Consider the following 26071-nt stretch of genomic DNA (forward strand, 5'->3'; position numbering starts at 1 on the left):
AAATTGATTTAGTTTATTTTTAAAATTAGTTTAGTTGTTTACTTTTAAATTAGTTTTTAATTTTATTTAAATATATTTTTTAGTATTACCTTTATCCATACTATTTTCTTCATATTAATTTTCTTTTTATGATAAAATTTTTATGTGAAGATTTTTTTAGATGATCATTTTATTTATATATGATAAACTAAATATTAATATATAATATTTTTAAAATCTATTTAAAATACTTTTACATTTTATTTTACTTAAATTATAAATTAATTATAATTTAATTTTTCTATATCAAAATCAATTCCAAAAATAAATATTTCACACAAAAACAGATTTAAAAATACCAAATGTAATATATAAAAATCAAACAAAAAAAATATTACCTATAAAATGGATAATTAGTTCATATTACATATAAAATATAATACAGATATAGTAAAGTTTAGTGCAATATCTCTTCGAGATCGACTCGAGAGCATTATTTCTCAATGCAATAGATGTTTTCCCATCGGATGCAATAATAAATAAAATCTTCCCCCTTGGAGAGGGAAAAACTGCTAATATGAAAATGAATCCCCTCTTCTTTATAATACAAATACAAGAGAAGAGCAGATACTGAAAGAAATTTTAAAATGAATTCTCTCTCTTGGTCTCCGAGACCGTCTGCTCTTGTGTGGTCATTAAAAATTTCTTCAGGACCAAATTTTCTCTTAAAAGATGGAGATTTTGTTTCCTGCTGAACTGTTCAACTCTCGATTCTTGTGGACTGTCCACTCGTAACTATATTATTACAACTATACTTCCATTTCATTTGTTCTCTAAATGCAAAAGAAGCATTAATAACTAACCCAATCAAAGCGGCCATATTTCGTAGACAGGAAAAACGCTGGATTAGAGGAAGTCTTATCACGTCCTTAATTGAAGATTACTACAGTATTTTGCGATTCTTTAAATATGAATACATAAGCACGAACAAGGCCATTGCACCACAGATGATTCCAGCCGTTGTAAGCCAGAATGCAAACTGCAAGTCACCAAAACTTTTAGATTACATTTTCAAAACTAAAATGCCAACAGAATATGGAAAATATGTGAGGAAAGGAGGAGGCTGATTTACCACACGCTCCTCCAAGTAGGACTTCAAATTCATTCCAAATATGCCTGAGAAGCCAATGAATAAAAACTGTTAACGAAATCCAGTTCCATTTTCTGATTCATCATCTTACAGCAGATTATGATTTGTGCATATATTTAATAATTTTAAACTCTCCATTTGCTATCACTCGGAGTTCTACATGTTTCACTTTTATCCTACAACCGAGTTAAAAGAGTCGAGAACTTTTGTGGGTACGCCCTACTCGGATGACGAATTCAAGAGTTTTTAATCCAAAACATGGACCCCATAGCTTAATCTCGACATGCATGGTGCAAACTTTGTTTACCCATCAAAAGAAAACATATTTGCACGATTAGATGTGTGTTTGTGGATTCAATTGTGTAAATTTCTTTGCATAATATTTTGAATCATGTTCTGTTATTTTAAATCTTATAACTAAATTTTAAGGATTTCAAGAATCATAATCTAGTAACATTGTGAAGGATCAACACCAATTCTTTCAAATATTCTAAGGAATAATCTGTGTAAGGAAAAAAGATTTGATGGCAGTTACAAAATAAATTTAATTTTAAAAATCAATTTAAAATAACAAAAAGTTAAAAAACAAATTAAGATGTGTAATGCCATTTGACATTTCCAAAAATTATAAAAAATAAATTAAAATATGTAATGCCATTTGGCAATCATAACTATTAAGAAACAAAATAGAAAACAAATTTGAGAAGTTACAAACTTTTAAAAAAAAATCAATTTAAAATAGAAAATGCCTTTTGACATTGAAGGAACTTATTAAAAAATTAAGATAAATTGTGAAATAAGATTCTCAAATATAATAGATAAAAATCAAAATTATATATGCTAAGTCGCATTTTTCTTTTTTGAATTTGATTTTTCAATTTATTTTTTCTAGATTTTCTATTTCTAGAAGTTAGAAAAGTGTACATAAGTAGATTTAGTAAAAAAAATAAAATAACAAATTAGATACCTCTTATTTTTCTGAGTTATAATTAGGATGTTTCTATATTTTCTTTATATTTTTATATTAGAAATGCCATTATACTTAATTAGAAAAACAAATATAATAATATAGAAACAATTTAATTTTCTAATGATAACAATTTCTTGCTTTTTATTATTAATCATAGTTAATGAGTTCTTTGAAAGTAATAGGAATACCATGAATGATAAATCTTAGAGAAAAATAATTCAATATGGAATATACGTTTAGTATAAGGTTTATCATTAAAGAAAGTGATCATCAAATTTTTGAGTTTAATATTGATCTATAATCTATCGTGTATATATATTTTTAATTTTTTTTCAAATATAATTGTGTTGTACTTTTTGACTTAATGTTTCAAATCACAACTTCACCCTTAATTGAGACTTAAACTCTTAACAATAAATGTTCATGTTTCAAATCACAATATTACCTAAAATAAATTGAAAGCTACCCAATAAAATTGAGACTTGGTACTAATACTAAATTACATTGAAATCTAAATTTAAATATAACTCCACTTCTAATCTTAGTAAAATATTACTCATTATTTATCTAATATATTAGATATTATAATTCATATTTAATTAACTTTGACAAAGAGAGAAAGAGAAGGTACACAAGGGGGTAATTAGGGGTCATATATAGAGGTGAGGGATCCTATTATGTTTTTAATATAAAGAGAACTTAGAGATAGGGGTAGAGAGAGGGTGATTAGGGGGTATGCATAGAGAGAGGTAATAGATAGTAGAGGGAGGGAGATATTGAGAGAGAGATGGTGGAAGGGATAAAAGAGAGAGGGAGGGAGAGAGGGAGAGAGAGGAGGGGCATATAAATAAAAAAATACATATAGTCTAAGAGATAGGGGGCACATATCTAGAGAGAGGTGGAGGGAAGAGAGTTAGAGAGATGGTGCAAGGGGAATATCCAGAGAGAGGGGCAAGTGATCCTTTTTTTTTTTAAAGAGAAAGAGGGCTTAGAGATAGGGGTGGAGAGAGGATTTTGATGGTAAGATAGGAGAGGGGAGAGACTGAGAGAGAAGGTGATTAGGGGGCATATATAAAGAGAGAGGGTGATATATATATATATATATATATATATATAGAGAGAGAGAGAGAGAGAGAGAGAGAGAGAGAGGGGTAAGGGATCCTATTATGTTTTCAATAGAGAGAGCTTAGAGATAAGGGTAGAGAGAGGGATATAACGGCAAGATAAGAGAGGGGAGAGAGTGAGTGAGGAGGTGATTAGGGGTTATATATATATATATATAGATTGGGGAATGTGTAAGAGAGGGGGAGAGAAAGGGACACATATATTAGGTAGTATATTGTGTGTGTGTGTGTGTGTGTGAGAGAGAGAGAGAGAGAGAGAGAGAGGGAGAGAGGGAGAGAGAGAGTCATAGTATATTTTTAATAGATAGAGGAAGACTTGGATAGGTGGTAGCGAGAGAGAATGTGATTAGGGGGCCTATCTAGAGAGAGAGGCGAGGGGTCCTAATATATTTTTAATAGAAAGATAACTTAAGGATAGGGGGGCTAGAGAAAGGGATATTAGGGGTATATGTATAAATAAGATAAGATAAGATAGACAATAAGATAGAGAGAGGTAATAGATAGCGGGGGGAGGCAAAGATTGAGCAAGAGATGGGGGAAAGCGTAAAAAGGGATAAAAGAGATGGAGAAAGACATTAGGGGGCATATATATATAGATAGATAGATAGATAGATAGATAGATAGATAGAGAGAGAGAGAGAGAGAGAGAGAGAGAGAGAGAGAGAGAGAGAGGCATTCATATTTTGTTTTTGTTTTCTATAGAGAGGGAGACTAGAAGTAGGAGATAGACAAATAGAGAGAGGGAGGGGCAGGGGGTATATTTATATGGATTTGGAATTGATAAGAGACAAAGAGAGGGGGGAGACAATTCTAAAACTAACCATAATTCTAACATAACTTTAAACCATAATATAATTCTTATATCGAACTCTAACCCTACCCATAATCTCATCCTTAAAATCTAATGGTAAACTTTATCCTAATGTTAACCATACACATGTATACCTTAATACGAACCCACATAAACTATAATCTAAATACTAACCATAATCCTAACGCCCAATCATAATTATAATCCTAACCTAAATAAAATTTAATAATAATAATTTTAAAAATAATAGTAATTGTCACTTTACTATTAATAATATAATAATTCATATAATGGATAGGCTAATATTAATATAATACAAGTATATACTTAGATTAAAGTTTTTCAAAAATGTCTTCCATAGTGCACAACCACTGCTACTATATATATATATATATATATATATATATATATATATATATATATATATATATATATATATATATATATGCCGAGAGTCATTCTTTTCAAATCCTAACCCACACAAAAAAATTCACAGGATTTAAATAAAAATAGGTGCCACCAGAAGGATGACTCTTGGCATATTATATATAAGTATATATAAGCTAGTCTACATCCCATTTTCAAGTTTCCTCATACCATTGTATTGAATATATTGGTAAATTCATTTTATCATCTATACTGTATAAGAAAGCTAGGCATGTTCTTTTGGAAAATAAAGTTATCTAATAAATCAAGCTCCCCCAGAAAACACAAATTAATTTATAGTTTAGCTGTTTGTAACTCTGACCACAAGAATTTGCAAATAGTTGGATTGGGATTCCTGAGAGTCAAAGGACCCTTGAGATTTAGCCAATAAGGAAAAAGAGTTCATAGTTTTTCTATTGATGTAGTTTAGATCGCAAGGCTATAAGGATTCAGAGCAAGTTTTCTTAGAAATCGATCCAGTAATCTCGAGTGGACAATTGCAAGTTTTATTATAAATGTTTGCTGATGCACATACCGAGGAGTCCAAGTTGACCTATCACTATTGAATCTCAATAGCACTAAGCACACTTGAAATTGATTGAAAAAATGGAGGACATTCTCTCTAGCTCTGCTAATGGTTTAACTTTTCTATGCTGAGGAGAGCTCTTTCCTTTTGAAGTTGGACTGATTTGGACTTTTAACTAGGTGAGGACAGCTGTCAAATTTTTATGATGGTATATTTTATTGCTGATTTTGCTGGTGTATTATTGCATTCAAGCTGTTCAAATTAGCTTGTCCGAATTCCATAGGAAAACCACCACAAAATAATCGCAGGGGTCTGACTGGGAAGAAGAAAGAACTGAAGACAGACAAATTTTATAATGAGGTCTAAGGTCTGGTGAAATTCATTACTTTTACTCCGTACTCTCAAAATTACTAAAATCAGTCAATAGTCGCTTTTTGAAATTTGAAAACTGGACTTTGAAGCATTGTGTTCCAAAGATCTATTAGAATCTAAAAAGATGAAGAATCAGAAAAAAGAGTGAATGAACAGAAATAAATCTGTGAATTCAACACAGATTTAGCCTCCACGAGATAACCGCAAATGCTAATGAAGCAAAATAGAATCAGGAGAATGCAAAAGAAAAACCTGCACAGTGCAATAGAATGAAAAAAAAACTAGTTAAGTGTGAAGATACACTGTTGGGAAGAGACCCCCACAATAGACTAAAAACGGTAAGTCCCATAGAAGAGGTCAACACCTTGCACCCCCTCACACTAATTAATCACTTTAATATCCTGAGGAAGCTTAATTAAAAAGCATAAGAAAAACCTAGCAAAATGAAAACAAATAACCAACTAGGAAATAAAAACCTACACTAAGAAGATCATCTATTATCAAAGAGCTTTGCAACCTTAATCATTACAAAACATATGGAAGAATTTATTTGCTAGGACCACTACTGGAGAAAAACATTACAATCAGAAAGACATTAACTATTTAATTTAATTGTTTATTTATTTAAATAACGTGGAACGCTCATGTGAGAGACGTGCAAAGGGAAGGCAAACGAATGTATGAGTAACTAGATAAATGAAATGAACACACAGATACAAATCTAAAGTTGAACAGTGACAGAGGCTGGTGGCTGAATGCCTACAGCTTCTCTCCATTAATATTCAAAATATAACATTACATAATGAGAACACGAGTCATGAAAACCAATCCGTTTTCTGATATCTCAGAAGAGATAGGGCGTACTCCCTGTGGCCTTATTAGACTCTATGAGACTCTTCTATAAAAGCTACAACTCTATGGCTCCAAGACTCCCTCCTAAATGCTTCAATGCCTGAAATGAGCTCTCAAGGCCTCATTTACAGTGAGAAGTAGAGAATGGTTGTGGAAAATTATCGGTAGGTGTCGGTGGAATTTTTTTCAAAAGGTAGGTGGTAGATGTGGAAATTGTTAGCAACCGGTAGGTGTGGGTGGCAACATTTTCAAAAGGTAGGTAGTAGATGGAATTTTGGTTCTTTTTGGAAGAGATCGGAAGTAGAGAGTATGTACTTTGGGACGAGTAACCTCATGTAGGCCCATTCGAGACTCTTTTTTTATTTTTCCCTAAAATATTTAGACTAATAAATTATCTAAAAGCTTCACTTTTTTATAACGGGAAAAGTGAGAATGGTCCACTTAACACTTGTAAGTGGTTATAGGGATCTTGCTTTTTAAACAGTTTGCATCTTGTTGTCACATCATAACATGGGTGACGTCACGACAAAAACCCACCCTTGTGCTAGCTAAATGGAATGGGGTCAATTATATCATTTGGAAGTGGAGTAAAAGGTATATTCCAATCATCTAATCTATGTTGGAAAACATATCCAACTGGACAACATAATCATCCGCAAAAGCCTAATCTAATTCAATTGTTTGGCCAAAGTTGTTGGCGAGAGGAAAATTTGCATTTCCTCAATCTCCACATTTGCCCACCATCTAGCCATTAGTGGATATAATTCTATTATAGGGAAATCATACCCGACATTTGGGTAGTGTATTAAGTATTGAATCATGCATTCTACCATTGTCCTCCATAGCCTTGGATGTATTGGACAAAGAAATTCTTACATATCTTCCTTAAATACAACTACTCAATCAACAACTACTACTCTATTGTATCCTGGTCAAAACTTATGCAAGTAATGAAACCAAATCAAATTCATTTTACTTCTTTTAGACCAATTCATTCCAAAGAGACCCTTGATGTGAAAATGTAAGGTTCTACAACTACTACATCAGTGCCGAAATGGAGCATCTTCTAATCCAAGGCTTTGTAGGAGATCTCTTTCTTCTTCATCATCCATAAAACCATGATAAAAATAATAAGCAATGATTGCTCTTACTCGAAATAACCATCTTTATGGAATATATGCTTCAAGTATTCATTCCACTATATGGCTAGGTAAAAATGTTAGGCTTATATCATTATTTGGCATAATAAACACTGTTTTGCCATCTTCACGAAACCAATCAAGTTCACCAAATATGATTTCATCATTATAAATGGATCCTGCTAATTCCCTCGTGAAAGCACATGCTAATGGATTATTTGCCCCTTTTATCCATTCGATATCAAAGTCATAACCAAGGAATTCAAAATACCATCGTGTTATTCTTCCTTGAGCTATATCTTTGATATGCTTCTTTTTTAACAAGCTTCTCATGGCTCGACTGTCTGTTTTGAGAGTAAATTTATACTAGCTTAAGAAATATTTTTAATTTGTCAATACTCTTCTTTATTGTTAGTATCTCTTTTTCAAAAATATGATATCTCCTTTCAGTGTCAATAAAGGTTCCCGACCTATAGCCATAAATATTTCTTTTCCCATCTTCCTATTCCTGGATCAACATAATAGACCAAGTTGTGTCAGGAGCATCGGTATATAATATTAATTGTAATTCCTATGTCAGAATCTGTAATGACAAAAAATGTTTACATCTAGATTTAATTCTTTGTATAGCTTCAATCACTTTTAATGACCATCCATCTTTATTATCCTTCAAATGTTCTCGGATTGCTTTTCTATCCATTGCAAGGTGTTTGTAGAATCTAATTCAATTCATCTGGCCAAAGTTGTTGGTGTGAGGAAAATTTACATTTCCTCAATCTCCACATTTGCCCACCATCTAGCCATTGGTGGATATAATTCTATTATAGGGAAATCCTACCTGACATTTGGGTAGTGTGTTAAGTATTGAATCATGCATTCTACCATTGTCCTCCATAGCCTTGGATGTATTGGAGAAAGAAATTCTTGCATGTCTTCCTTAAATACAACTCCCACTAGATCAACATACTACTCTATTGTATCTTGGTCAAAATTTATGTGAGTAATGGAACCGAATCAAATATATTTTATTCCTTTTAGACCAATTCATTCCAAGGAGACCCTTGATGTGAAGATGTAAGGTTCCATAACTAGTACATCGGTGCTGAAATGGAGCATCTTCTCATCCAAGGCTTTATAAGCATAGGATATAAGCAATGACTACTCTTACTCAAAATAACCATCTTTATAGAATATATGCTTCAAGTATTTGTTCAACTATATGGCTAGGTAAAATGTTAGGCTTATAGTATTATCAGGCATAATAAACACTGTTTTTCCATCTTTGAGAAACCAATCAAGTTCACCAAATATGATTTCATCGTTATAAATGGATCCTGCTAATTCCCTCGTGAAAGCACACACTAATGGATTATTTGCCCCTTTTATCCATTTGATATCAAAGTCATAACCAAGGAGTTCAAAATACCATCGTGTTATTCTTCCTTGAGCTATATCTTTGATAGGCTTCTTTTTTAACAAGTTTCTCATGGCTCGACTGTCTGTATTGAGTGTAAATTTTACTAGCTTAAGAAATATTTTGAATTTTTCAATACCCTTCTTTATTGTCAGTATCTATTTTCAAATATATGATGTCTACTTTCAGTGTCAATAAAGGTCCCCAACCTATAGCCACAAATATTTCTTTTCCCATCTTCCTATTCTTGGATCAACATAATAGACCAAGTTGTATCAGAAGCATCAATATATCATATTAATCGTAATTTATGTGTCGGAATGTATAATGCCAAAAAATGTTCACATTTAGATTTAATTCTATGTATAGCTTCAATTGCTTTTAATGACCATCCATCTTTATTATCCTTCAAATGTTCTCGGTTTGCTTTTCTAGCCATTGCAAGGCCTTTGTAGAACGGTGAAACATAATTTAAACAACTCAAAACTCTTCGAACTTGTTTCTTGTCTTGAAGTATCTAAGGAAACTCATGTATTCTCTACAAAATATGAGGTCGTGAATGACCTTTATTAAAATGCAAACCAAGGAAATCAATCTGGTCTTTTCTAATTACCATCTTTTTAGCGGATAGATAGATCTCATGCTTCTGTATTGCTGCAAAGAGTTCCTCTAGATGTTGCAAGTGTTCAGCTGTCAAAGATGAGAAAATAATAATATCATCAATATAGACAATAGAAAATTCTTTTAGATGCCTTAATGCATGGTCCATTCTTCTTTGGAAATAAGCCGGTGCATTACAAAGACCAAAAGGCATAACATTTCATTCATATAGTCCTTGTGGGACTGAAAATATTGTCTTATATCTATTTGTTTGTTTTACTTTGATCTACCAAAATTCAAACTTATAGTCAAACTTAGATAAAACCTTCTCGTTAGTTTCCCTTTGAATTAAATCATCACTAAATGGATTTGGATAATTAAATGGAAGGATAAATCATGGAGAGGTTCATAATTGATGTAGAATCTTTTGTTACCTCTTTCTTTATCAACCCACTTATTCACTAGAAATGCAGGGCAGGAGAAGGGGCTCTTGCTAGGTCTGGTGAAATGATCATCTAATAGTTGTTGGAGGTGCTCATCCATTTCCTTAACATCTGTAGGGCTCATCAAGTAAGTTGGTTCATGAGGAATAACAAACTGACACTTTGGCTTGATTTGTATTTCACATTCTTCATGATTATGGGACAAAAATTGTAATGGGTTCAAAATAAAACATTCATTTTCAAACCTATTCTTGATTTCATGAAATAGTTTAGATGGTGCCTTAGATTCTTTCTTTTCCTTCTTATTTTTTTGATCAAATTTGTGATGAACAATTTTTAGATCTGGAATACCAATTTGTCAATCTTCACGTCTAAGAGATATCGTATGTTTTCATAACTGAAGTGACTGATATTTAGTGAGAAAAATGTCCAAGTAGCACATTGTCATCTAGATCACTGTATTCTATTAAATCAATAACAAACATTTTAACCATTTTCTTGACATGAACATCCTATGCATATCTACCCATGTTATTCCTTTCACCATTAACAACATTAGAATTTGGCATATCAAGCTCTATCTTTCAAAATTTTGGTGGCATAGCATTTGTTTTGGCTAGGGATCTAGCTAAACTTGTGTCTACAAATCATATTGTGAAGTGTGTTCTCTTTGTCCCTGTCTACGATTCCCACTGCCTCATCTTCAACTTCCACTGATCATCCTTCGACAATCCTTGGAAATCATTGCCATCTCTTGGCTTGTTGTTGCAGTAGTAGGAATGACGGATATAAAAGTATTACAAATCTGAGGTTCTTATACCATTCCCACATCCATTCCTGCGCCCACTTCCTGCATCCATGGCCGTCGCTAGACCTCCTGCGAACAGCTTTCATGTTGGTTTGTGCATTCTCCTGCATGTCGTGGTGGTCGTACTTTTTGTTGTGGCCAAGGGTGGTGTTCATGTCTCCTATCGTGGTGGTCATTTTTCTTGCCACGACTGAGGGTGGTGTTCGTTGGTTGCTGTTTTTCCTGCTGCGACCGAGGGTGGTGGTTGTTTTTCCTACTGCAACCATAGTGTTCATACATCTTGCTCATTGCCGAATCTTTGATTTTCCTTACCTCCTGCTGGTGTCATCTCCTATGGGCTTTATTGCCTCCAACTGTTGTACTCTTGCTGGGCCGTAGGTTATGATTGCCGCCAGTTTTACTGTGCATTCGGATCTATGAAGTAGGCTGCTACTGTAGGTGGATTGTTGTTGTGATTCCGGCTGGCCATAGGGTTTTTATATGGCTCCAAATAATGCCTACAAGTGATAGTCAAACCATCACATACCAGCGCTTATGTGATTGGGTTTTAAAGCTGGAAAATTATTACATATTGCTGAAAGAACAAGTGTCTGAATTGATAACAGAAATTGCGAACCTCAAACAATCCACAAAATCAAACACCATGAAGATTTAACATTTTTTAGGTACTTTCATCTCTGAAATAGCTGAGTTAAAATCCAACATAGAGGCTGTCATTGAACAGTTGGACGGGATTGACAAAATCAAAGAACAACAGACCGAGATGGCAACCATACGCTCTTCTCTAATTGTGGAAATGAAACAAAAGGTGAAATCATGGGCTTCACTTTGCACCAATACTAATACTACTACCTCGAGCCTGAGTATAAACAAGATTGTTCAAGGTAAGATTGATGACGAGCGGGTGCGGCGGGCACGTGAGCTCAACTTGGATGTTTGTGATCTTACACCCACTTCTCACCTTGTTGCTGCTGGACATTCCTTTCTTTCTGATCAAATTGGTATCTCAGACATTACCTTGGATAAATGCTGGTTTGGTATGGGGGACATCCTTTTTATCAGATTCTTCTCTTTTCTAGATAGGCTTCGTGCCCTTAGAGCAAATAGAAAGTTATTTTCTCTCCCCTCTAAAATTTATCTGGATGAAGATCTTACTAACGCACAGGTTACAAAACTCAAACAGGCTTGGGAAATTGTGGTAGATGCTAGGCGTGCTGGGAAATGGGCTGTTATTAGGAATCTTAGAGTGGTGGTTCGTGATTCTCCTCCTACTGGTTGGATAGAGAGGACAACCTCCAAACCGGCATGACGGTCCCGACAATAGTTTGACAAGAGAAGACCTCTTCTTGTCAACTATTGGAATGGTAATGGCTCTTTATAGTCATTACCCAGTCTTTTTCTGGATACGGTGGGTCCTCCAATATTTTGGCTGTTACTGAGACTCACGAGAGCCCTATGCGTCCTCTTCCAAGTTATCTTGGTTATCAGTGGTTGTCAATTTGCAAGGATGAGGTCCGAACTTCTGGTGGGGTTCGTGGGTCTAGGGGTGTTGCTTGTTTGGTTCGAGATGATATCTTCAGTGTTACTTCAGTTGTTCACTCAGACGCCTATGCCAGATTTATGTGGGTTCGGATTGGTCGGAGAAATATCAACAGAGATATTTTTATTGCTGTTTGTTATTTTCCACCGACCTCTCCTTATGCCATTCATGATCCGGGGATTGGAGATCAATATTGTGACCTTCAGGAGAGTATTTCAGAGTTCGAGGCTTTGGGTGATATTATTATTCTTGGAGACTTCAACGCTCGAACCAAGGATCTTCAGATTCTTTTACATGATCGTGGCTTTGATTCGAATTGCACTTTTGAGTTAGATCCAACTACTATGGGCCTGCAACGCACCTTAGAGGATGTTCTTGGACCACTCTTAGTTTATTGCCGTCACCTCCTCCAGCTCTGTGAGTCTTTTGGGTTGTTGATTCTGAATGGTTTATCCTTCCTTCCTGGATCGGACCTCTTTATCTGCTGGCCGCACTGTGGTGGTGTGAGTGTTGTTGACTATGTCATTTCCTCTCATTCCTTCATTTCTTCCATTTGCAATTTCACCATTTCACATCTCCCCTTAGCTGAACATGCTCTTCTTAGCATTTTTGTTTGCGTTTCACCCCATCCGTCCCCGCCTTTGCTCTGCCCAGCTAGTACCGTTTTCCTCCCTACCTACTTTCATTACCCGCTAGCTTTAATGAGTCGCTTGCTGTCTCTGACATGTTTGATTCACTTGCCTCTGCCATCTCAGATTCTACTCTCCTTTCTATTCCCCACCGTTCCCCTCCCTCTCTCAGAGCTAAGCGTCAGAATGCCTATCCTATGAATAAATGGTTTGATGCTGATTGCAAAGCTTTCCATCGCTCTGTTCATGTCGCCTTTGAGGCTCAGTCTCCTGCCTTCACCCATCTATGTCTTTCGTACCTCCGTTTTCTTTGTCGTAAGAAACGTTCCTTTGTCTCCATTCAATGCAGAATCCTTTGCTCCACGCTTATTCAGAATCCCCAAATCTTTTGGCGTACCCTTTTCCCTTGTTGCTCCCCCCATCCTCCACTCTCGACTACCACTCTTTGACCTCCCATATCACTATGCTTTACGACATTCCTAGGCAACCACCTCTCTACTCCACTCCACCTCCTTGTTGCTGCTTGTTCACCTACTTTAGTATTATGGAGGCCATTAGATCTTTGAGATGCAGAAGAGCAACAAATGAAGAGGGTTTCCAGGCAAAACTTTTCAAACTTGGTGCTTCAGTTCTTGGATCTTACCTTCCTACACTTTTTAATAGAGTGGTTTGCACTGGGTTTCCTGATCCCTGATCTAGACATGTGGTTTACCCTATTCACAAGTCTAGGCCTGCTTCTGATCTAGGTAACTATAGAACTATTATGATAGGACATACTTTTGCCAAACTTGATGCCACTGCTCTGAACACCATGTTATCTAGTGAGCTTGATAGAAGAGGCTATAGGGCTAAAGGACAGGCTGGTTTTTGGGCAAACTATCAGATTATGGATCATGTTTTTACACTGCGCGCTATCATTGAGGAGGCTAGAGACCGCTCTTAGAAGGTTTATTGTTGTTTTGTGGACTTCTGTAAGGCCTTTGATTCTATTCCTAGGTTGGCCTTATTTCAGCGGCCTTATGAGATTGGGATCTTAAATATGTTATAGATTGCTATTATGAGGCTTTATGAGAGGGTAACCGGTAGGCTCAAGACTCTGGAGGGTTTTTCTAATCCGATTCAGAGCACCATTAGGGTGAAGCAGGGTTGTCCTCTTTCTCCTACACTATTTGGTTTGTATATTGATGAGTTGGAGGATTTCCTTCTAAAATCCTCCCAATTGGGAGATGGGTGTTATTTGTATCAAGTCTTGATCTCCATTCTCCTCTTTGCTGATGATGTGGTTCTCTTGGCCTCTTCTCCCGATAGCTTACAAAGACTCCTTGATGGTTTGGCTTCTTTTTGTGTTCAGTGGCAGTGTGTGGTCAATTTGTCTAAGACACAGGTTATGGTCTTTAACTGTTTAAAGACCTCTCATCTTCATTTCTTCTTTTAGGGACAAGAGGTTGAGATTAGTCCCTCTTATATGTATCTCGTTGTGAAGTTCTCGGGACCGCATTTCAATTTGAGACCTGCTATTCAGTCCAGAGTCAGTAAGGGTATAGGTTCCCTGGCTTTGCTAGAGAGACAATGCTTCAAGCATCATTTTCAACATATTTCGTCCAAGTTGTCCCTTTTCGACTCCTTGGTTTGTCTGAGAATTCTCTATGGTTCGGTTGTTTAGGGGCCTTCTCTTATTACTTCTAATTGGGCTTCTATTTAGCGGGTTCAGACGTTGTTGTTACGACGTATCATTAGATGTCACAAACTTACTCCTAACAACATTGTCTTGGTTGAGTTTGGTGCTCATCCTCTCAAACTTGCCATCATTTTTGACTTGATTTGGTTTCTTCATCAGCTTCGTGGTTTTTTAGAGACATGTGTTGACTGGCATAGATACTCTCATCTAGCATACTATTTTGGTGGAGATTATGACATCAAACACTTCTGCTAGGTCTCGATGTTGATACGCTCAGGCCACCTCATTGTTGGGTTCAATCGGGATTGACATTGATCGTCTTCCTCCTTATCAGTTTTCATTGGATGCTCCTGCTCATCTTCTCCCCTCACGTCAGGAGTTGAATGAGTATGTCAGATAGGATATTTATAGATGTACATTACCACTACCTGGAGTAATCCCCCGAGGGGTCTGCGACCTAGGATGGCCTTCTATGCTGAGCATTTTCTTGAGATTCAGGATGGTATTGTTGTTCACCTTGCTTATCTCTATTGGCACTGGAATCATGCCTTACGGTTTTCTTTAGGCTCAATTAGAGTTGGTTCTCATCGCCTCAAGGTTCGGACTGACCACCACATGGATCGGGCTGATACGTTATGTCAGTTATGTACTTTGGCGGAGGTTGAGACTGAGATCCACTTTTCATATTTCGTTGTCCTCTTTACTATGAGATTAGAGGGAGATTTTATTGCCTTTTTAGAGACTATTCTTCTCTTTCGATGTTCTTCAGCTAGATTGATCAGCGGTGTCTTGCACTTTTTCTTCAAGAGATTACCCTGTAGTCTTTTATTCCTCAGGGGCATACTTCAAATCAGCTCATTACCGCCTTTTTCTCTCCCTTGTCTCCTCCACGGGGTATCAAAAGGCCTTCCACTACTTCTCATTCTAGATCAATCAAACATTGTACTAGTCTCTCCAGGCAACGACAGTCCTATAGCGGTTCTTCACGACATTCCAAGGCTATGGATCATTCACGGGTGTACCTCTCTATTACTGATTTCTTTGTGGCAAGGAAGGACCCTTAGTCCTTACCTTGTCTTTCTTGTTTGTCTCTTGCTTTTGTTTCTTCTCAATCACCATTTGGTGCTTTTGCTTTGGCTGGCTCTTCTATTTGTATGCTTAGTCCCATAAACCATTTTGATTTTTCGTGGACATTAATATTATTATCTTATCTTATCTTACCTTTACATCTAAGAAGGCAAAAGTTCACTCTAATATATCTACCATGATTTGCAAGTAACAAAGAACATGCTTTATTCCTTGTTTTCTTGGTCAAATTGTCACCAGTACTACTATTCTCTAGTGGGCCTATCTTATGTTGTTGGTCTGCCTTGAATAAAATAACTTTAAGTTCTCCCACTCTGGCAGAAAGATTTCTTCTTTCTATTGGATTTTTATTATTCTGGATAGATTAGTAACATCATCAAATAAAAGATCTAATTTTTGTAAAATAGCTATAACATCAATGTTTGTGTTCTTGTGAGATTTGGATGTATATCTAGAACTTTTCCCTTTCTCCCATGGAAGGATCTTGTATCCATGGTCTGTTTTCTCAGACTTTTGTTTCCTTTTAAGTTGTTTCATGATTTCATCTTTTTCTTCTTTGATCTTCTTTAATGCTGCAAAATGTTTTTTTAGTGCTATCTTTCTACCTTCTTTAGTTCTTGGGGTTCTATAAGGATCCTTAGAATTCTCTATCTGAGTCTTTATTATATCTTTTAAAGTATTCTTCAATAAATAAACCAAGAAGTCTTCTTCTTCTTCTTCTGAAGCTTCATAGGATAGTTCTCTCTTCAAATGATGGATGTCCATACCTCTTCATCTGTTCCTTAAACATATATCCTTTCTCAAGAACAACTTCTATTAATTCATATAGACTATCTAAATCATCAAAATAATCTTTACTATGTACAATATCTTAATCCTGATTTTCTCTTGCAAACATTGCATGAATCTTATATGCAAGACTTAATTTCTTAGGATAGTCAATTGCATAATGTGGTCCTTTAAAAATAAAGCACTTCATTCACTTTGGAACTTTTTTATTTCTCCTTTTTAGTAAGTATGGTGGGGTGTATTTTGAATAGGTACCCTTTTCGTATGGGATAACCTTGCATTGCTTTTTTGGGCCTATACTTCCCATGTTTTCTCTTTTTGAAAGTATATTCCCCATCATGGTGGAATCTGGAGCATTTCTTGTAGTGACACTTTTGTCCTCCTTTGCAACCTCTTTTCATAAATTGCTCGAGCTAGGTGACATCGACCTCAATTGTCGGATTTGTGCTAGACAGACCGGATCCGGATTCGTGCTTGGATACTTGGGGATCCGGGTAGGATTCTTGATTCTTCCTATGGATCTGTCAGCCATGGATCCTGACAGATCCACAAGCAGAATCAATGATCTGCCCGAATCCTCAAGTATCCAAGCACGAATCTGGATCCAGCCTGTCTAGCACGAATTCAGTAACTGAGGTTGATTTCACCCAGCTTGAGCAATTTCTGAAAGTAGGTTGTAGAGGAGGACAAAAGTGTCACTACAAGAAATGCTCCAGATTCCACCATGATGGGGAATATACTTTCAAAAAGAGAAAACATGTTAAGTATAGGCCCAAAAAAGAAATACAAGGTTATCCCATATGAAAAGGGTACGTATTCAAAATTCACTCCACAATACTTATAAAAAAGGAGAAATAAAAAAGTTCCAAAGCAAATCCTCACAGATCCAAGCCACAGCGTGAGGATCCACAGGCAGAATCAAGGATCTAGCCCAGATCCTCAAGGATCATAATTTCATTTTGTAATTCAATAAACCAATGTGAATATGTTGAATTTCTTTATAATTGTGAAAATAAATCAATTATCAAGTATACTAGATTCATAGATCCATACTATAATCGTGGATACATGCTATGAAATGATTTAGTTTTAGAATTATGTATATTTCTCTCATTTTTTAGTATATATATATTTTATTTATTTATATTTTTATATATACACACAAATCATTATTGGGAAAAAAAATCCCGAAGCCATGGTTCTGATTCACGTGTCCGAATTGGATGCATTTCACGAATCAGCAACTAAGAAATCAACTAATTGATTAATTGGTGGATTGTTGAGAAATCCCTTCTGATTAGAAGTATAATTATACTTATCCTTATTGGCTTGTAGAGCTCCTAGCAAGCATTGTTTTTCCAGTTTATGAGTAATAAACCTTTTTAATTCAGCAAATGTACATTGAGCCTAAGAGCGTTTAAATCAGAAAAATTGAAAATATATAACTTGCTATTTCAATGATATTTATTAATTCCCAATGTGCTTTTAAATGGGCATTACAAGATCATAATCAATTCAATAATTGTATAATTGTAAACACAACCAACAGTAGTTTATTAGTGTAAAAGCAAAACTAAATCTAAAACAATGTAATATTCCAACATTCCCCACTTATTAAATTAATCCAAACAAGAGTGGAAATTGTAATGGTTTTAACCCAACTCTCTGGAGACATTGATGAAGTGCCTTCACAAATCCTCCTTGTTCGCTTAAGAAATACCTAACTGAGCACATCAGTGGATCTCCTAACTGCAAATCCTGAAGTTTATTTCATAATATCAATTTTCCCACCCCCCCTACATAGTGAGACACATTTCCTCTGAAAATCCACATCTCCTCTGACTACGTATAATGTCTCCTCTAGTGTTGCACATGAGACACCTTTCCTCCGAAAGTCCATATCTCCCTGGTTGTGTCTAACGCCTCCTCAAGTGTTGTAGAAACAATCATCACCAATATGTCCACACATGAGATGTCTTTCCTTTGAAAGTCCACATCTCGTCCAAGTGTGTCTAATGCCTCCTTGAGTGTTCAACAAATCATATCCAAATCTCCCCCTCCCCCTCTCCCCACTCCTTAGAAGAAGAATCATGCTGCCAAGCCCACTCTTCTCTTTAGAAATACATGTCAAGTCCTCTCTTCTCTTTAGGGACGAATTTGCCAAGCCCCAACTTTATAGGGACACAAATAGTTGCTTCTCATGCAATAATCATCTTTGAGTGAGAAGCTATCTCAAGATGACAGATGCCTTCTTGCCTTCAGCCTCCTATGAAGTGTCCTCGGACTAAAAAATGAAACATGAATAACCTTGGTAGCACAAGAACTTGGGGACTTGCATATGAAACAAAGGATCTCAAGTTCAACTAATAAAATCCATCCATTACAATGAAAATATCTATTATAGATTTGATTCCTCTTTATACAAAATATAACCCAATTCTCTATTATTTAGTAGGAAGAGACCTAATCAAAGAATAATAATCTCCAAATGCAATATATGTATAATTAGAAGAATATTGGACCCACTATTCAACCTTATACTACCAAAATTGTAATTGCTAACATACAATTGAAAGCAAACTCCTTATGTCTCCCATAATATTCAAAGTGCACTCAAATGCCTTTTGCAATTTAATATTATAACTAAAGTTTAATATTTTGAAACTTTAAAATCTAACATTTGAAATTTTGGACTTATTCTCTTTCTCACCACATACTTCAAGACATGCCCTTGTTGTGATCTGAAATGTTCTAGACCTCTGTGTGCGTGTAACAAACAAGTATGTGGTTCCTGTTTTCTATTGTATGTGTAACAATGAAGTACAGATACACTAGAATTGGGGACTATACGGTAATGGTGGTTATGGAGGGGAGTACAGACGTTGCTGGAGGCCGTATGGTGGTAGATAAAGTAGCCGTACGATGGACACTTGCAAGCCGTACAATGGAAACAATGTGTCTGTACAGTGCAAACAAGATAGTTGTATGGTGGGCTATATGTCTGTATGGAAGGGAATATGTGGCCATACAATGATGGGGGAGAAACTCGTGCATAGAGTATGCCATTAGTGATGTATTGATTTGTAATGCTCAGGAGTACAGAAAGAGGAAGAGGTGTGCATTTGGAAGAAAGAGAACTTAGTAATGCAAGCTAATTTTAGAGATTCAAATTCATCAGATAGCACCAAACAATAAAGAATTATAGAACACAGAACCTTTCGATGAGATTTGCCAAAAGATGGTGCTCCGATTTGCCAGATCCAAGCGAAGTAATACATGCAACAACGGAATAGGGTGAGGGTTGAATCCCATAGAAACCGCACGAGCCAAATAGGGAAGATCTTTCACTTTCGAAATGGTGAACGATCCAAAACTCCAACAGGAATTCGTAGTACATAGAAAATAATTCAAAAGAATACCCAAAGATTACCTATAAGCCATGCTTAACTACCCGTCAGGAAACTTTCCGAGGGTGTACAAATATAGTCGACGGTGACACAAATTACGGAAACAAAATAAAATGGGTCTGAGATACATTAAATCAATCGGCCCGTTACAATAGTTTGATAAAAATAATTCATTTTATAACAGGAACATTACAATCCTCCCATCCCAAATTTTGCTTGTCCTCAAGCAAACGCAATGCCAAGTGCTGGAGAATGTGCTCGCCCTCCCATGTCGTTACATCCAATGGCAAGTGTTTCCAACGCACAAGATATTCCTTCACCGTGCAGTTCTGCAAAGTCTTCTCATGTACTTCGATGATATCAGCTGGTTCCAATATGAGCTTTTGTTCTTCATTGAGTGGTGGAAGATCTATGGCAACTGTGACATTCTACCCTACAGCCTTCTTCAAGCATGAAACATAGAAGACTTTATGAATATGGCTTCCCTGCGGAAGTTCCAGCTCGTATGTAGCTTCACCAACGTGACGAACTACACGATAGGGGCCATAGAATCGTGGCTTCAATTTTTCTCTTCCCTTTTCCTTCAAGAAGGATTGTTGATATGGTTGGAGCTGGAGATAGACCAAATCCCCTACTTCGAAACTCCTCTCCATTCTATGTCTGTCGACATACATCTTCTGTTGATTTTGTGCCTGCTGGAGTTTTCCTTCAAACATCTCAGTATGTCCTGTCCCTCCTAAAGCTAATCCTTTGCCCTTGGTGTGTGGTTGTCACCCAGAACTGTGTTGATGAAAGAAAGGGGTTCGTAACCATACAAAACTTTAAATGGTGCCATTCCGATGGACATGTGGTACATGGTATTGTAGCAATATTCCATTAGATGTATCCATTTGACTCATGCTCGTTGTTGTGTCGAAACGTAGTTCCGGAGGTAACCTTCGAGCCATTTGTTCACAATCTCCGTTTGTCCATCTATCTACGGGTGGTAACTAGTACTTGGTGACAATTTTGTCCCTGCCATCCGAAATAGTTTTGTCAAAAAGATTTTGATGAATCGCCCATCCCGATTACTGATAATGTTTTGGGGTAACCTGTGCAGACGAAAGACTTCTCTAAAAAATAACTCAGCAACTTGTGTGGCCTGAAATTCTAAAGGGATGGCGAAGAAATGCACGTACTTTGTCAACCTATCAACCACCACGAAAATGCAATCCTTTCCGTTCACCTTGGGAAGTCCCATTATGAAATCCATCAAGATACTTTCCCACTTATGTTCTGAAATTGGCAGCGGTTGGAGTAACTCAACAGGTAGAGTATGTTCGGAATTGTTCTGCTGGCAGACCGTACACTCTCTTACATACTACAACACGTCCCCTTTAAGTCCCTTCCATGAAAACCTCTCCCAAAGACTTCTGTAAGTTTTGAGGAAACCCAGGTGTCCTAGTAGGGGTGAGTCGTGTAGTTCTTTCAAGATTTTTTGCTTCAATTTGGATTCTGGCACCAAATATATCCGATTTTTATAGTAGATGATGTCATCTACCACTCTGTACCGACCATCCTGGGTGTGGCCATCCATTAGCTCATAGGCAAATGTGTTTTTGGAGTATTGAACTACCAGATGTGCCTTCCAATTAGCTGAAATCTGGTCTAGTGAGCAGATGGTGGGTTTCCAAGACAAGGCATCTGCAACCACATTATTCTTCTCTTTCACATATTCAATGTCAAAATCAAAAGCTTGAACCTTGCTTACCCATTTTTGTTGTCTCTGGTTCAGGTCTCGTTGCTCCAAAAAATATCTCAAACTATTGTGATCTGTACAGACAACAAACTTGGCACCTACCAGATATTGCTGGAACTTGGTTAGTGCATGTACGATGGCCAACATTTCTTTGTCGTAGATGGAACATAGGTGTTCTGTTAACGTAAGCTTCCTGCTCTCATAAGCTATGGGGTGTCTATCTTGCATCAGTACCGCTCCAATGCCTTCTCCGAACGTGTCGCACTCCAAATGAATGGTCGAGTTAAATCAAGTAATGCAAGTATCGGACAAGTGCTCATGGCCTCTTTTAGCTTATCAAAGGTGAGTTGTGCCTTTTTGTTCCACGAGAAAGACCCCTTCTTTATCAGATCCGTTAAAGGTGCACTGAGATGAGAGAATCCTTTAACAAACCTCCGGTAATAACTGCACAGTCTGAAAAATTCTTACAAATCCGTGAGTGATTTTGGGGTAGCCCAATCAAGGATAGCTTGAATCTTCTCCTTATGTACTTGAACTCCATATTTATTGACAACATGCCTCAGGTACAATATTTCTGTCATACCGAATTCACATTTGGATTGCCTGGTGAACAAAGATTGTTCCTCCATGATACTTAGGACTTCATTTAGATGCTTCAAGTGCTCCTCCCATGTGTTACTATAAATAAGATCATGAAAAAATACCAATAAGTACTTATGCAATTGTTTGTTGAAGATGTGATTCATGCATGATTGGAATGTAGCAAGTGCATTAGTCAATTCGAACGACATGACCAAAAACTCATAATGTCCGTAGTGACAACGGAAAGCCATCTTCTCTACATCTTCCTCCCTCATGCCGATCTGATGGTATCCGGAACGAAGATCTATTTTTTGAAAAATAGACCATACCATGCAATTCATCTAGCAACTCATTTATCCTTGGAATGAGATATCTATTCTTTATTTTTTTTTGTTCAACGTGCGGTAGTCCACACACATGCACATCGTCCCGTCCTTTTTGACCAATACCACAGATGACGTGAAAGGGCTAGAACTAGGAAAGATCCATCCTTTCTCTAGCAATTCCTAAATCGTTTTTTCGATCTCATCTTTGAATTTGTTAGGATGGTGGTACGATGTGGTTATAACCGGCTTGGCTCTTGCGTCCAACTCAATAGTATGTTCAAACCCTCGATGAGGCGATATGCCAAGAGGAATGTCCATAAAAACTTTATCATGTTTACTTAAAATATCCTGGAGTTCATCATCTTGTGGAGGTGTCCGTTGTCCTCTTATAGGTTCTGCCGAGATAAAACAATGTGCCGCCCATGCAATATCATCACGCCGAAAAATTGCCTCCATCCAATGCGCATAAACTTCCTTCGAACCTTCATTTGCCATTCCGTGGAGGACAACCTTCTTTCCATCGACAACAAATGTGAAGTCCATTCGTTTGAAACTCTAAGTGTATTCATTAAGTGTCTCCATCCACTGTATACCTAGAATAACCTCCATGTCATCAAGGTCCACTATGAAGAAATCCTCAGTTACTGTGTGATTCCCCATTGTGATACTTAGCTGAGGAACAAGGTGTGTGCAAGGCAGAAGAGTCCCTCTGGCAACCTTGACCTAAAAGCCTGTATGCGTCTTCATAGGTAGACCTCTTCGCTTCACCGGAGATAAGTTAATGAAGTTTAGAGTGGCTCCACTGTCTAGCATCACTATAACCCTTTGTCCTTGAAGGGTTCCCCATACACAAAAAACTGTGCACCTCGGGCTACCAACTAAGGCAATAGTTCCTCCGCGTCGTACCAAGGCTACAATTCTCTCTGTACAATTTAAACCGACCATGTTGGTGTCATTGTGAGGTTGGTTATCTTCAGTCGACATTTCTTCCTGTTCATCCTCATCATCAGACATGACCTCAATGTAATGGATCTTCCCCTTTCCGAAGCATTTGTGGCCAAGCTCCCAAGGTCCCTTGCAATTGAAAAACAATTTCTTCCTTTAGAGTTCTTGTCTAGTAGCTTCATCCAATGACGGCTTCTTGGGCAGAGGTTTGTCCCTTGGAAATGGTGGCGGTTTGGAATGTGACTAACTTCGAAAGATGATGCCAATGACGATGCCATACTCCGCCCTTTATTGATTTCCTTCGACAGGGTAGCACGATTGAAGCCCTTTACCCAATCTTTCAGAGGTTCTGTCAATCTGTTTATGAAGAGCACTACCCGTCTTCTTTCGGAAAAGTCTGTGACCAAAATAGAGTTTTTGAAATTCTGCAATGAACTGATCGACCGATCCAGTTTGTCTCAATTGTGCCAAATCTTTGAAATTGAGTTCTGGATCTTTACCATCAAATCGCTTTATCAATCTCTCTATGAATTCTGCATAAGTATTTATTTGATCATGCCCTAATGTGATGGTGTCGTGATGCCACCATTCATGCACAATTCACTCCAAGTGCAACGCCGCAAATTTGATTGCTTCTTCTGGCATAGGATTCAGCTGAAAGTATCGTCCTTCATTACCCATGCTTGCGTAGATATGGAACCGGATTTGTCAAATGGAGATAGATTTACTTTACTCAACTTTCTTCTGATATCATCGTTAAAATATCCTCTATTTCTGCCCCTCGAATATCTCATTCTTAGATTTGTGTAATATTTGTAGGATATATCTTCCTCAAGATTTGCATTCTTCTAGCCTTCTCTTAGTTGTTCTTGCATCTCTTCGAAGGTCGGTTGTTTCCCTCCGTGTTGTGCCTCCGTCCATGGAGGAAAAGTCGGCATGGAAGGTCGAGAGCCTACTGGATGAGGGTTTGATTTACCCGACACCGACTCCGCACTATGACCATTTTGTTCTCCGGATATTTTATTGTCCACCAACTTCTTGAGAGTTTCTTCCATGAGTCATTGAGTATCAGTGATCTGTACCTGATTCCTAGCAAGTTCCCTCAGTAGTGCCACGAGTTCGGCAGCTTTTGGTTCCACTTCGGCAGCCATTCGATCAACGGATTGTGTCATTCTCTTACGGCTATAAACTATCATTCACTGTCCACAGGTTGGCAGGATCCATGTGCTCTGATACCACTAAAATGTTCCAGACCTTTGTGTGCATGCGACAAACAAGTATGTGGTTCCTATTTTCTATTGTGTGTGTAACAACGAAGTACGGATACACTAGAACTGGGGACTGTACGGTAATGGTGGTTATGGAGGGGAGTACGAACATTGTTGGAGGCTGTATGGTGGTAGATAAAGTAGCTATACGATGGACACTTGCAAGCCGTATGGTGGAAACAAGGTGGCTGTATAGTGGCAACAAGGTGTTTGTACGGTGCAGACAAGATAGTCGTACGGTGGGCTATGTGTCCATACGGAAGGGATTATGTGGCCGTACAATGATGGAGGACAAACTTGTGCATAGAGTATGCCGTCAGTGATATATTGATTTGTAATGCTCAAGAGTACGGAAAGAGGAAGAGGTGTACATTTGGAAGAAAGAGAACTTAGTAATGCAGGCTAACTTTAGGGATCCGAATTCATCAAATAGCACCAAACAATAAAGAATTATAAAACACAAAACCTTCGATGAGATTTGCCAAAAGATGGTGCTTCGATTTGCCAGATCCGAGCAAAGTAATACATGCAACAACGGAATAGGGTGAAAGTTGAATCCCACCGAAATCACATGAGCCAAATAGGGAAGATCTTTCACTTCTGAAATGGCGAACAATCCAGAACTCCAACAAGAATTCACAGTACATAGAAAATAATCCAAAAGCATACCCAAAGATTACCTACAAGCCATGCTTAAATACCCGTCGGGAAACTTTCCGAGGGTGTACAAAGATAGCCGACGGCGACACAAACTACGGAAACAAAATAAAATGGGTCTGAGATACATTAAATCAGTCAACCCGTTACAATAGTTTGATAAAAAGAATTCATTTTATAACGGGAGCATTACATGATTGTTGAGTAACTGGGATTGCTTCTACAAATGTAATAACATTGCCATCATTATAGGTCCGTCCATATGTGTCTTGTCTCCTTGCCTCATCCTTTATAAGGATTTAATAACCCTTGACATGCACTATTCTCATTCGATCTAGCTATAGCTTCTTTCCTCCAATTTAGCGGATGTGCAAATTGTTTGTAATTTCTAATGAAAGAATGATTGACCCCCATACGAGGCTGACGTGGTCTGTCCATCTTACTGCGATGCTCGTCCCATACTAAGAAGTCTTGCTATGGGGTTTATGTATCCTTCCTTATGTGGCCCCATAGCCATTGGCTCGTCATGTTCTCCTCCTAGTAATCGATGCCAAGTTCCGATTTGGATAGGCATGTAACGATATTAATGGGCGGGTGACCGCTATGTCTCTGCAATTAGAGTATGACCTTCATAATTGGGTTGTCTTCCACATAGGTTTGTTAATGAAGATGGATCGAGTCAGTAGAAAGCCACAAGTTTTAATATCCCTGTTCACTTCCAACACTATTCACTATTCACTGATTATATTCTTTAGTGCCTCGAGTTTGATCTTCTTCGTCTCTACAGTATCATCCAATGACCAGCACAATTT

At 37.2% G+C, this 26071-nt stretch overlaps 1 protein-coding gene across 2 annotated transcripts in view; it reads right to left on the bottom strand.

Moving 5' to 3' along the window:
• Window positions 1–373: 373 nt before the first annotated feature.
• The window catches only part of MGT10 (magnesium (Mg) transporter 10), a 326639-nt gene continuing 300941 nt past the window's right edge, over window positions 374–26071 (bottom strand). For both annotated transcript variants that reach the window (XM_089817707.1, XM_089817703.1), the window contains exons 12-13: window positions 1112–1155; window positions 374–1018 (exon numbers count right to left, since the gene is read on the bottom strand). In XM_089817707.1, the coding sequence (XP_089673833.1) occupies window positions 923–1018; window positions 1112–1155 (140 nt within the window). In that variant the 3' untranslated portion in view covers window positions 374–922. The remainder of the gene's footprint in view (window positions 1019–1111; window positions 1156–26071) is intronic.

This window comes from Cupressus sempervirens, chromosome 1, assembly GCF_028749045.1.
Source record: "Cupressus sempervirens isolate cs-2001-9-10 chromosome 1, ASM2874904v1, whole genome shotgun sequence".
In the NCBI taxonomy this organism is placed as follows: Eukaryota; Viridiplantae; Streptophyta; class Pinopsida; order Cupressales; family Cupressaceae; genus Cupressus; species Cupressus sempervirens.